The sequence below is a fragment of the Marmota monax genome, unplaced genomic scaffold (assembly GCF_021218885.2).
Source record: "Marmota monax isolate L192 unplaced genomic scaffold, Marmota_monax_Labrador192_F-V1.1 WCK01_AAM20220418_F8-fsc00041, whole genome shotgun sequence".
NCBI classification, from domain to species: domain Eukaryota; kingdom Metazoa; phylum Chordata; class Mammalia; order Rodentia; family Sciuridae; genus Marmota; species Marmota monax.
This window is the reverse complement of record NW_026695238.1, coordinates 418,354-432,017: the sequence shown is the minus strand read 5'-3', so window position 1 is coordinate 432,017 and position 13,664 is coordinate 418,354. Positions and strand designations below refer to the sequence as shown.

General features: G+C 38.5%; 1 protein-coding gene across 10 annotated transcripts in view; it reads left to right on the top strand.

The window, feature by feature from the left end:
* Fn1 (fibronectin 1) overlaps positions 1-13,664 on the top strand; it is a 64,501-nt gene that overhangs the window by 14,256 nt on the left and 36,581 nt on the right. For all 10 annotated transcript variants that reach the window (XM_046439557.2, XM_046439551.1, XM_046439560.2 and 7 more), the window contains exons 11-20: positions 522-650; positions 1,542-1,685; positions 6,364-6,485; positions 8,419-8,602; positions 8,797-8,973; positions 9,665-9,793; positions 9,879-9,968; positions 10,622-10,816; positions 11,703-11,975; positions 13,386-13,652. In XM_046439557.2, coding sequence (XP_046295513.1) covers positions 522-650; positions 1,542-1,685; positions 6,364-6,485; positions 8,419-8,602; positions 8,797-8,973; positions 9,665-9,793; positions 9,879-9,968; positions 10,622-10,816; positions 11,703-11,975; positions 13,386-13,652 — 1,710 coding nt within the window. The remainder of the gene's footprint in view (positions 1-521; positions 651-1,541; positions 1,686-6,363; positions 6,486-8,418; positions 8,603-8,796; positions 8,974-9,664; positions 9,794-9,878; positions 9,969-10,621; positions 10,817-11,702; positions 11,976-13,385; positions 13,653-13,664) is intronic.

Sequence of the window (13,664 nt, the reverse complement as noted above, 5' to 3'; positions counted from 1 at the left end):
ATTTTCTCAGGATCAAGTGATTTTTCTCAGGATCTCTAACGGAGTGAGACACAGAGTTGATTTAATTTAACTTTACAAAGATGCATTGATGTGATTTTATTTCCCTAATCCAATGTCTCCTCCCTTCTCCCCATTCCAGAGACCAGATCACAACACTGTGCTGTGTACTATATATTATGTTAAATCATCTTCTTATGGCAAGCAGAGATTTAAAGAAAATTATCACCTAAGCAAGTTTCTTTTCAGAAACTAAGACATGTATATGTTTAAAAATTGGCTTTAGTTGTATATGCTGTAAACTTGAACATTTATGTCTATAAGAGAAAATTGGGGGGGGGCAAAAATTGTAATACTGACTAAGCTTTGAAAAAAAGTTAGAATATTCTATACCAGTAGAAAATTCTTCTCACGCAATCTGTTAATAATCAAGACGGGGGAATATGCTTAGAAAAGTTTAATTCATTTTATTTTGTCAGTGAGATTTTGAAAGTTCCTCACCCATCTAACTCTTCTCTAAACAGATCAGTGCATTGTTGATGACATCACTTACAACGTGAATGACACATTCCACAAGCGACACGAAGAGGGACACATGCTGAACTGTACCTGCTTTGGTCAGGGCCGAGGCCGATGGCAGTGTGATCCCATTGGTGAGTACCCCTTTTCCTGGGATGGTTTTGGGTATGGAGCATGGCCAGTCAGTTTTAGATAAGGAAAGCTATTCAATGCTACATGACGGAAGTTGATCCAGAGTTTGCTCAGCTGTTTACAGAGCTTTGCAAAGTCTTTTCTGTCTCAATAGTGGTAGCCATCTGTTTTAATTCAATAAATTTAGTTCTTTAGTTCTGACTCATGTTAGGAAAAGGCACTTTTATTTGCTGAATGTGCATTAATATGGGCAAAGAAGTGTGCCAGCGCTACCTCCTTCTAGAACACTCCATTTTTTGGCTTCCCTTTAAAGTAGCACTGAGCAAAGAGGAAAGGTTGGATCTTAAAAGAGCTGTGTTCCTAGTGCTCCAAAGTTTAGGGTAATTCATTAATACTTCTTTACTGAAAGAAGCAAACTAAGATTGACCAAGCTGGGAAGGATCCTTGAAGGTTTTCTTAGAAGCTGCTCAGTGGGTCCTCGTAGTTAAAATCTAGTTCCCCCAGATTTTAAGGAAGTATATAAAGTGAAATTATTGCAAATTTTTCCTAGCTATTCAAATGGCAAGCCAGTTACACTAATATCATTAAAATAAAATATGTAATTTTTGAAAAATTAATGCACAGACTAATATTGATCTTATTCTTTTCATTTTTACTCAGAAACATATCCGTTTTTAGAAAACTAAATATTCCTTCCAATGGATATTTTTTAAACTAATCATCCTGTAAGGCAAAGAATGTGAACAAAGTGTTTTTTTTTAACTGCATATAATTATAAGGAGAGTTGGACATTTTTATTCAACTTTCCAAGAATGCATGCTCTAGCATCCTGAAATTTACTTGGTAGACTTAAATCTTCAAGGCTATTTATCTTTTCCTTGCATATATTCTAGATCAGTGCCAGGATTCAGAAACTCGGACATTTTATCAAATTGGAGACTCATGGGAGAAACATGTGCATGGTATCAGGTACCAGTGCTACTGCTATGGCCGTGGCATTGGGGAGTGGCACTGCCAGCCCTTGCAGGCCTATCCAGGTAAGCAGCTCTGTAACTGTCAGTGGGAACTGTCAGTAGTTGTAACCGCAGGCAGCATTAGTGCTCATCATACTCTGAGGCCCAAGGTGCGGGCTTCTCTCTTTTCCATCCATTTCTCGTATCATTGTCTAAAACTGGATTAAATTTTTGAATAAAATGATTTTCCTTTCTCCCCCACCCAATCTATCCAGTGAAAGGTACGAAGGCTCTGAACAGGCATATATATGTTATTTTCTGTTTTATATAGTAGAACGTTCCTCTAGGTTATAACACTGACTCATTTTATCTTCACACCCATACATGGAAACAGAAACCATGGAGTGAGTGGTGCTGGGGGCTTGGGGCTTTCTATCCTGGTTCTTGACAGAGAAGTTGCCTAGAGAGGGGATGAAGTGCAGTACGGGGCATGTGTTCGCTCCCCATGTCACCTAGGCCCTCTTGGTGTAAAGCTCTCATTTGTTTGATCAGTTAGAATGTAGAACAAAGTATCCTGGGCCAAGAGTTGAGTAACTTGGTCATCTTTGCCTACACAGTTCAAACACCCTCAAATGCTGTTGCTGGTTTTTTTCAGGACACAAAGACATGATGCCTAGCTGTAGGTGTTATGAATTCATTTGGGGGAGATTTAAATTTTTTTAAATTTGCTGAGTGATTATAAGAAAACATTAAATTATGAAAGTCTACTTATTCAGCATCAGTTTTGTGAGCAACTACTGAGGTATAAAAATCTCCTAAATCTCTATTAATTTTAGAGAAAATATGGCCCACAATGAGAAAGAAAAATATTTTAGGGGTGTCAGAATCTGTATATGACAGAAATTAAAATTAAATTAATTTCCTTTCTGTGGAATGTGATAACAGAGTCTCTCTCACAGGGAATGAGCTGTGGGAGCCATTTGGCCAAAGGCAGCATTAGCCAAACCTTGGGTCTAAACCCTATGTGTTGCCAAAGGGATAGCAGTCAAGCTTCTGTTCTCCATTTCCTCATCTGTAAACTGGGGGGATTGTAGCTAATTACCTTCAAAATTCCTTCCACACTAATAATCTGACAGTTTGTGATCCTAAATAGCAGTCGCCATTGCATCCTTTCTATGACCCTGGGAGATTTAGCTCTTGCCAATCCTCAGACATTATCAGGTCTGGAGAAGGTGACTGCATATGCTCAGGGCACAGACCCACCTGCCCTTTAAGTTGTGTTTCTTGGTAGATTTAGGCTAAAGAATCACCTTAATTTTTTTTTTTTTTTAAATTTAGCTAGGCACTGTGGCACACATCTGTAATCCCAGTGGATCAGGAGGCTGAGGCAGGAGGATTTCAAATTCAAAGCAGCCTCAGCAATTTAGTGAGACCTTGTTTCAAACTAAAAAATAAAAAAGGGCTGGGGATATGACCCTGTGGTTAAGAACCTCTTGGTTCAATCCCTGATATCAAAAAAAAAAAAAGTTAAAAAAAATTTAATATAGTTTTACATCTGATTACAAAAGCACTATAGGTTCAGAAAATATGCATTGGGTTTGTTTTAAATGATGCAACCAGAGGATAGAACCTTGTAAAGAAATATCCCTGTTTTTATGTTTACGATTATTGAAATTGATGTGGCAATTGTTGGAAACTATTTTCTCCTGAGTGATTTACAGAAATCTTTCCTCTATTTTTTTTTTTTTTTTTGAAATAAACCTGTCCACACAGCTGCTTGCTTGCATTTAGGTGGATCTGTTAGAGATGTAATCGGGGTGGGAAGGAGTCTTTTGGTTGTAGTTTTACCTGATGCCTTTGTTCCTGTTATCTGAAAAAGAGGAGGGCCAGGTATCCATTGCGCAGGGGAGACCTTGGGGAGAGGGGCTCAGCCTCATTCTTAGGTGTTTATCTCTTTGCTCAATGGCTCATGTGAAGCATATGGTGCTTTAAGAGTGTGGAAAGAATAAAGGGACAACAGATTACCAACAGATGGTCTCTGAGCCCTGCTCTGTTTGTTCCTCCTACAGAGGACTTGTTAGAGTTGTTCAAACTAGCAAAAGATACGTGGCTTTTGGTTTGTTAATAAGCAACTAGGAGAACACAGAGCTTAGCAAATTAAACAGAGGGAAAAGTGACTGAGTCTAAAAATCATGAATGTTTAACTTCTACAGGGTCACCGTTACTGGAAATTATTCATTTTGACCTTATTTTAAGCTGTTTTTATAGGGGTAGACCTGGTGTCTATCTTAACTACTTTATTGTTTGTTTGATCATACTAAAGAAGAAAGGGAGTAAAGATTTTGGTGGTGAATTATTGGTAGTATATTGCTACTATATGCCAGAGAGGTTAATTGGAGAATTTCTACCAACCAGCCAATATTAAAAGAATGAGCATATCCAGCGTGGCTATGCACACTGTAATCCTAGCTACTGTAAAGGGTGAGGCAGGAGACTCTCAAGTTCAAGGCCAGTCTGGGCAATTTTGTGAGACCTTGTTTCAAAATAAAATTTAAAAAGGGCTGGTGATGTAGCTCATTGGTAGAGAGCTTGCTTATTAGCACATGGGAGTCCCTGGATTTAATCCAGCATCACCAAAAAAATAAAAAAAAATGAGTAAATAAAGGTCAAAAATTTAAATATTGTCAATGGTGTCTGAATTGTATGTAGTATAAAGTAGAGTGTGGTGATTAAAAGGAATTTAATTGACTTCACAAATAACTGACACAGTTTCTTTGCTTCTTGGGCAAAAATATGCTAAGTCCCCATTTGTTATTCAGTGCAGTTCCATTAAAGGTGTGCCACGGCATAAGCCTCAACATTAAAACCTAGAATTTCAGAACAGCGAAGGAAAGAGGGTGACTCCTGTGTGTTTCTCTTTGGCTAGGGTCAAACCATCGTGGTAACCTTTTCCCATATCCCTTCATTCCCCTTTGTCATCCTCCTCCTAGTGTCCTCGTGGACTTGGCAGTATAATTATTCTTAAAGGTGACTTGTATTGCCTTTTTAAAACTATCTTCATAGACGTTCATTCTTCATACACCCCCCCCCCCGCCGCCTCAAAGTCATGATTGACACCCTAAATAAAGTGTACATCAGGTGTCTCTTTCTCTGAAGAGTTTGTAGTAGGATTTCTTTCAAGGATCAATATTTATACAACCTAATGCCAATGATCATAAATAACTTAAGGATCTGATATTCCTCTATTTACTGACTTATATGAAAGTACTTTGAATAGTCACATCTCAAACTTTTCTTAAATATTTATCTTTAAAAACATATTCATATTTGTGAGAATCTCCATGAACAGAGGGATGTTTCAAAGAGGGTCATGTAACTTTTGCCAATTGATTAAAACAAACATCCTGCATGTTCTGTGAAATATGTGTCACTTTAGAATGGAAAACTGTGAATTTTATATATGAACTTTGATAGCCATGTGGCCGGGAAATATGTACCCTCAATGAAATTAAGACTCAAAGAATATTTGGATCTCCAACCAACTTTGAATTTTTACCCGCATGAGAGTCAGTGTATTATTCTAGGACTTTTAAGTATACCTAGATTTACAAGTTAGATGATTATTCTGCTAGAGAAGACTTTGTTTTCAAAGATAATTTAATGGCTAAGATACTAAATATATTTATAAATAAGTTTCTATATATTCGAAAATAAATATACTTTTCCCTGAGACCTTTCAGGAAAGTTAAATCTGTTAATAATCTGGTGAAGTGCTTTATTAAACACACAAAATTCTTGGAAAGGTTATTTATTACAAAGAACTTTTTTATTTCTAGAAAACTGAACATTGGCTGACATTATAGAGAATACAGAGTTTAAGAGAAAGATAGTTTTCTGTTCTATAAACCTAAATATTTCAGGACTGTTTTGTTTTATCCTAAGTGGAGTCTATTGTATTAATAAATTGATTCTCTTTCCTTATTTTTCCTTTTTCTTAAACAAAAGAACCAAGTCCGTAACAGTCACACATACCAAGATGTGGAAACATTGAATTTATTATGTACTTCATAATGTCATTTTTGTTGTTAACTCCTTTTGAAAAAAATTTTTGATCTTTTAATAATTTGACCAGTGGTGTGATTTTAGAGTATACTTTTTGAATAGAAATAAAGCTAGATTTCTTTTTCCAAACTGACAGAATGCTTAGGCTGATGAGAAATAAAACTGGGTTTTTAATTATTACCTTTGTCTATTTGCCTAAGATTCGGCACCATTTAGAAATGTGTTTGTTTTACATCATGTCATATGGCCTTTGGAATGTTGTTTTCTTCTCAGATAGCAGAGTCATTGGTAATGAAACTTTCACAAATTAGAATTTTCTTTAAAGGAAACAATATAATCAGTAAATGAAGTTTGTATTCTGAATTACATTGTGTTAAAGCAATTTCACAATTGTTTCACAATTTTCCTTTGAAAATAAAGAAGAAAACAGATTAAGGAGATTAAAAAAAAAACAATAGTTTTATTTGTTATAAACATTTGTGTTTCTCATTTGAAGAACAATAATAATCATCTAAGAAAGCATTTGTTGCATTGATTTCCAGTGTCAGGAGGTAAAAGGCTTAACCAAGCCCAGATCATTTTTATTATAGTAATATTAATTGATAAGCAATCCGTTTTTAATGATGACATCCATGAACACTAAATTTTAAATTGGAGTGAATACTCTATATAACCAAATCTCATCTTTTAAAATTTTTAGGTACATCTGGTCCTGTCCAAGTAATTATCACTGAGACCCCCAGTCAGCCCAACTCTCACCCCATCCATTGGAATGCACCAGAACCATCTCACATCACCAAGTACATTCTCAGGTGGAGACCTGTGAGTATCCATCCAGAAACCCTGAACATTGAGTATCCCGATCTCACCAAATTCTGATATGTTTCTTTTGTTTGTTTCTAGCTTTTGAGTCAATGGATCTGATTAACTGACAGTATGTTTTCTTAGTGAGAATATGTGGTCAATCAAATTGACTGGGTTTTTTTTTTTTTTTTTTTTTTTGTATTTAGAATTTAGAAATTTATGTTACAAATGATCTTTGCAAGGAATTAGAAATGATAGCATAAACTTAATCTTGCCCAATGTGGGAAGATAATCTAATTTTTTTGCATGTCTTTCCACTCTATTAAAGGAAGAACTTATTGGGATCTGTCCTGTAAATTAATTCCTTTCTTTTTTGATTCACTTTTTAAACCATATTTTTGGTTTTTGTTTTGTTTTGTATGTGGTACTGAGGATCAAACCCCAGGCATCCTGCATGCCAGGCAAGTGCTCTACCACTGAGGCCTAAGGTTCATTGTTTCAAGCATTAATTTTATCTCCTGAGATTATTTAGATAAAAGAGAGATGATGAGAGGAAGGTGAAGATGAGGGATGATAGTTGGTTTATTTAAAGAATGAGTCCTGTGATTTTTCTAAACGTCTAGAAACTGAAGAAACCATACCAAGGAAGATAATGTCCATTAAGCTTTAGTTTTTCTTACCCTCTCAAACCTACCCCAATACAACTTCTAAGTTCATAACATGATTTGAGGAACAGTACTTTAAATACAGGAGAAAATGTCTATTAAAATGAAAACTTTTCGATTGTTTCCTTATGAGTATATTTTCTAATCTTTTCTTCTGATAGCTAATTTTAAAAGCTCACATTGAATACAAGTTTACTACCAATTTGGAGCTAATTTTAATGACTAATTTCAAAATTTTTCACAGTGTATTTGAGTTAAAATTTAAGTTCAAAGGATACTAGGATCACTTTCATTTATCCCCAAAATATAAATGGGCACTTGAGCATTTGAATTAAATCTGTGAACTGGTTGATTGGGCAATTAAAAAGAAAAATCACTGGGGATACAAAATGTATTTTGATACTCATACTACTTTGAATATTTATACTTAAAAGGATTTCATCTTGTTTGAAGTTAGGGTGTTTCTTTTCCACACATTCTATTGCAGTGAGCTTTGTGATCTATGACATATTAATGAAGTTGAACAGGATGTGAAAATGTAAACCAGGAGCAAAAGATTAAATAAACTGAAATTGCATTCTTCTATAGTCTTGCCCAAAGTTGGCTGACCACTTTTGATGGGATAGTTTGTATCCAAGAATGAGTCACAAAACCAGACCAGTTGAATCTTGTTTGTGCTGTCCCCAGAATCTGAATCGCAAAAACAGTATGGTGCCTTTGGACACTTCCGCAGGGCAAGAAACTTGAATTGTATCCCACCAACTTAAAAGATGATAGAACATATTTCCCATTTTAGAAAGGAAACTATCTCTGCTTATTGTAAAAGTGGAAAAAAAAAAAGTGGGCAACATGAAAATTTAGGATATCATAATTGTATTCACCAATATTAAGTAATTGCTCTGGCCAAAGCAAAGGTGTTCAGCACTTGCAAATTCATAACCTCCAGCATGTCACATAACTCTTGGTTTTTCCACTTGTAAAATGAGAGCAATGATACCCACACTACTGAGTAGGATGCAGGGAGGTGAAGATCAGTGGGAGAAAGCAAGCAAAACAGCACAGAGCTATAAACTCTCAATAAATAATACTTACAATACAATTATTAACACCAACAAACTTTACTACTAGCCCCTGTTCTGAATTCAGTTTTCCACGATTGTCCTCCAGAGTGGAGCTGAAAATCTTCTCATTTGTCTTTGAAGATTGCTCACCCTCGTCTCTGAATGTGCATCCTTGCAAACTCTTGTGCGATTTTTTCTTTTTTTAAATTTCATTTAAATTTTCAGAAAAATTCTGTGGGCCGTTGGAAAGACGCTACCATTCCTGGTCACTTAAACTCCTACGTCATCAAAGGCCTGACCCCAGGAGTGATATATGAGGGGCAGCTCATCAGTATTCAGCAGTATGGCCACAGAGAAGTGACACGCTTCGACTTCACCACCACCAGCAGCAGCACCCCCAAAGGGACCAGTACGTACCTAGCATCCTCGTGTCTACACCTGGGTATCCCAGACTTGGGCTCCCTGCAGGACCTGCTTCATTCTCAGTTCAATTCCTTCCGTGAATGGCACCTACATTTTTTAAATTACAGTATTCTTCAGACAAGAAGGGTGAACATTCTAGAAAACTCAAGGACTGCTCTCCCCCTTTCTGTGGCATTCTAGGCAACACCGTGACAGGAGAGACGACACCTTTGTCACCGGTAGTGGCCACGTCTGAATCTGTGACTGAAATCACTGCCAGCAGCTTTGTGGTCTCATGGGTCTCAGCTTCCGATACTGTGTCTGGATTCCGGGTGGAGTATGAACTGAGTGAGGAGGGAGATGAGCCACGGTACCTGGGTAAGCTAAACACGTTGTCTCAGGACAGGTTTGGAGGGGTGATGGGTAGACCCCCTGGGGACAGGGCATCATATGTGGTCTGAACACTCTCCCCTCTGATAAAAGTCAGGGAGGGGCTGATCCTTTACAGAACTGGCTGGGTTCCTGTGAGCAATGACACTTTTTCCTGGTCCCTGATGTGAGCTTCACTGAGCACCAAGCATTTGCCTGGACATAGGTTTGCACAACAGAAGCTGTTTTCTCATGGCAGTGATTGTATATGAGGACTACCTCTGATGATGGTAGCTTTGAAGAGTGCTCAGGTCCTTTGCTTATGCTTTTCAGATTCCCCTGGTTAGAGATCTTTTACAAAGTTTGTTGAACTCATTCATGGGACCAGCATCCAGGTCAAGAAAAAGAATATTCCTCCCACCCGACCCCCATCACTTTCTGCCCATTGCTGCTACTATGACTTATAACCACACAGAGCTATTTTCAAAAATTTGGGGGTGGATTATTAAAACTATGCATCTTTAGGAGAAGATTTTGGAAAAATGAAAGAAGAAATATCCCATAGTACATTAATAATCACTGATTATCTTTTACTACATCTCCTTCTAGTCTTCCCCCCTGTGATACGTAGTTCTTCTTATATCAGCTGTGGAGGCATTGGTTTGCTTTGATCAGTGACCTTTCCTTTTTTATTCCAAAGAACTCCCGAGCACGGCCACTTCTGTGAGCATCCCTGACCTGCTTCCTGGCCGAAAGTACATTGTAAATGTCTATCAGATAGCCGAAGACGGGGAGCAAAGTTTGATCCTGTCTACCTCACAGACAACAGGTACCTGTGTGCTACATGGTGTTAAAGGAATGGGCTATAGCAAAGTTGCCCAGCTGCCTCACTTCCTCCTTCCTTTCTTTGTTAGCTCCTGATGCCCCTCCTGACCCTACTGTGGGCCAAGTTGATGACACCTCCATTGTTGTTCGATGGAGCAGACCCCAGGCACCAATCACAGGTGGGCTTAGCCTTGTTCTTTGGCTTCTTTGTTAATCTTTATGGCATAAGTGTGGCAAGAGCAGATTCATACTGTGGATCAGTGTAACATTCCATTTTACCAACTCCTTACACACGCACACACACACTCACACACATACCCCTGCAAAGGCAGCTCATTGGCCATTACAGCAAGCATTTCCAGGGCTGCAGAGGTGTGGCATTTCTGAAAACCTTACACTAAGGCTTACTCTTAAGGAAGAGCTAAGTTGCCTATTCAGCCTCATAATAGAGGTTCCTCAAAGACACAGACAAGGCTTGAGAGCTCTGTGTTCAGGCTGGTTCATTAATTGCTTCCATAATCCAGAGCTCAAAGAAGAGAAATCAGCCTAGCATGAATATTTACACCTACTGGCTTTTCTAATTGACAGTTATTAAGTATCTCATGTCTCCAAGGATGATATTTATTATTAAAAAGGTTTGTATGGCTCTTCTTATTTTATCTTTGTGCTGAATAGTCATTAGAAGTGGTAGCATTGAAAGAATCAAAAAGAATCTTGCTGATTCTTAACTAATCAAGCAAGGTGTAAGGGTAACTAGAGAGGGGAGGATTTATGATTTTCTTAGCCTCTGTTTTATAAAACAGCACTTCATACTTTTCTCCTGACCCTGCAGGGTACAGAATAGTCTATGCACCATCAGAAGAGGGCGGTAGCACCGAGCTCAACCTCCCCGAGACTGCCAACTCTGTCACCCTCAGTGACTTGCAGCCTGGAGTTCAGTACAACATCACCATCTATGCGGTGGAAGAAAACCAGGAGAGTACTCCTGTCTTCATCCAGCAAGAAACCACGGGCACCCCACGGTCAGGTAATGCTCCCCTTGATGTCTTCTCCCCTGGGGCAGCTAGATAACAGGTAGACCTCCTGGGATCCAGTTCATTCCATTAGCCTCCTGGGGAGAACTGGAGTACAAAGACAAAGGGTTGATTGTCCCTGAGAGAGGGTTGTTTTCTCTCTGTCAGTAGTTCCTACATTCAAATCATCTTAAACTAAGGATATTCAGCTGAAGTGTCCACAGTATAAGTAAGGGAGCTTATCAAAGACAGCTGTTGGCACTTCTAGTCAAAAAACAATTTTACCATCAATTTTTCTTATTTTTTTTTCCTCAGAAGCCTAGGGTCATTTTATCTGTTGCTCTTAATTATTATAAAATAGTTCAGTAAAATAAGACCATCTTATCTTTTGGGCAGTTACCTTAAACTGTATTTTTTTATGTTTAACTTCTCTCTCCAAATTGATACCTCTTATGCTGTAAACTCATACATTTACCTATGTATTTTATACACAAAACTTCAAATTTTATAATGTAAGCAGTATGACTGAACCGTGAAAATCTATGCAAAAAAGCCAATTATCTGGCTAAGAGACAAAATTTAGCAGTGCTCTGGGAGGGTAGCCAATGAAGTGCCTAACATGTCCAGGAAAATGGCCTTAAAGACACTTTTCAGCTGGCCATGGTGGTGCACATCTGTAATCCCAGCAACCTGAGAGACTGAGGCAGGATTTCAAGTTCAAGGCCAGCCTCAGCAACTTATCCAGGCCCTAAGCCACATAGTGAGACCCTGTCTCAAAATAAAAAATTAAAAGGGCTGGGGATGTGGCTTAATGGTAAAGTTTCCCTTGCTTAAATTCCCAGTACAAAAAAAAAAAAAAAAGTTGGAATTCTGAATGACTTGCTGTTTCTTGTTTGTTAGATAAAGTTCCCCCTCCTAAAGACCTGCAGTTTGTGGAAGTGACAGATGTGAAGGTCACCATCATGTGGACACCCCCTGACAGCGCAGTGACCGGCTATCGTGTGGATGTGATCCCTGTCAACTTGCCTGGGGAGCATGGGCAGAGGCTGCCCATTAACAGGAACACTTTTGCAGAAGTCATGGGGTTGTCCCCTGGGGCCACCTATTACTTCAAGGTCTTTGCTGTGAACCAGGGGAGGGAGAGCAAGCCTCTGACTGCACAACAGACAACCAGTATGTACTCTTCCTACCTGTGTCTGCCCCACCCCCAGCTTCTCCACCCTCACATCTGACCTATGTGGAAGTGCAACCTTGCTGTTCTATTAACCTCCTGGGTTTACAGCTTAGCAGTAGAAAAACGCCCAACAGGGAGACTGTGTATTGAGTGTAAAGCTCACTAAACTTGGAATGAAAATTCAGATAAGCTCTGTGGATGGTAAATGGTAATCCATTTCCAATACTCAGGGGGATGGCACTAAGAGAACCTAATTTCCTTTGCTAATGGAAACATGGTTAAGTAATTTGAGTGCATTTTGTATTTAATAAATATATCTAGATCTAAGTTAAAATGTAAACTACTAACATTTTTATAGTAGAATTTAAGAATTGTAGTTGCTGGGCTAGGGATGTAGCTCAGTGGTGGAGCACTTACCTAATATGTTCAATTCCCAACACTGCAAAAAAAAAAAATGTGGAAATGAATAAGTGTCTACTATTTTGAACACTGTTGTCTGCTCAGTTCTAGCAAAGCACTCTACTCATATTTAATCTTTATTTTAATCTTATAAAGGAAAATATTATTATCTTTACTGGATTCAGAAAGAAACTTAAACATTTTTGAAGTTCTGCAAGTTGTAAGGTCGTAGAGCCAAGAAGAGATAAAACTGGCTCTAAAACCTGACTTTTTGTTTCTGGACTCCCTGTTTTAAATTATACCCAGCCACCTCCTAAAGATTTCTTGTATCTGAAATGTGTTCTAGAATTCTGAGGGGAAACTGCTAGTTGTCATACTCAAGAAGAAAACCCACAATGGATGTTTCCATTCCAATGGATGTACTATTCTTTCAGATAGTACAAAGTTACCCATGCCTACTGAGAATCTGAGGTTCTGAGCCTGTTCTAATGACTATAATTATTGTCTACTCAGAACCATGAGAAAATAACGTTTATTTCTCCAGCAAAGGACTATTCATTTAATAAATGCATAGACTCTTCCTTTGATCCATAGGGAACTTCCGTCTTGCTGTCCTTTCTATTGAGTTTATCTCTCTTCCCATAACCTTTCTGGCTCTGAGAAAATTGTGGGGTTCACAAGTATTTGTTTTGCTTTTTTAAGAAAATGCCATCGCTTTAATGTAATTGTAATTTCTGAGTGTGATGGGAGATCTTGCTGAAAATGAGACTGTCCAAAGGATAACCCTCAAGGGGAAAAGGTCAAGGATTTCTCATGGCTGACACAGTGTTTAGGCAAAGTTGTACAAAGTGCTCTGTCTCTTAAAGGCTCATTTTCTCCAAAGTTTTGACTTTTCCTTTAGTTTCTACCTTGAGTAGAAGAAACGCAACACTGTTTAGTCAAGCTTTAAGATTTCAATGAGATAATTACTGATCTAAATATTTCTTGACATGTTTCATCTTTTTTTCTAGAACTGGATGCTCCCACTAACCTCCAATTTGTCAATGAAAGTGACACAACTGTCCTGGTAACTTGGACCCCACCTCGGGCCCGGATCTCAGGGTACCGACTGACGGTGGGCCTGACCCGAGGAGGCCGGCCCAAGCAGTACAATGTGGGGCCCTCTGTCTCCAAGTACCCCCTGAGGAACCTGCAGCCTGGGTCTGAGTACACTGTCACCCTCGTAGGTATCAAAGGCGACCAAGAGAGCCCCAAAGCCACTGGAGTCTTCACTACATGTAAGCCAAAAT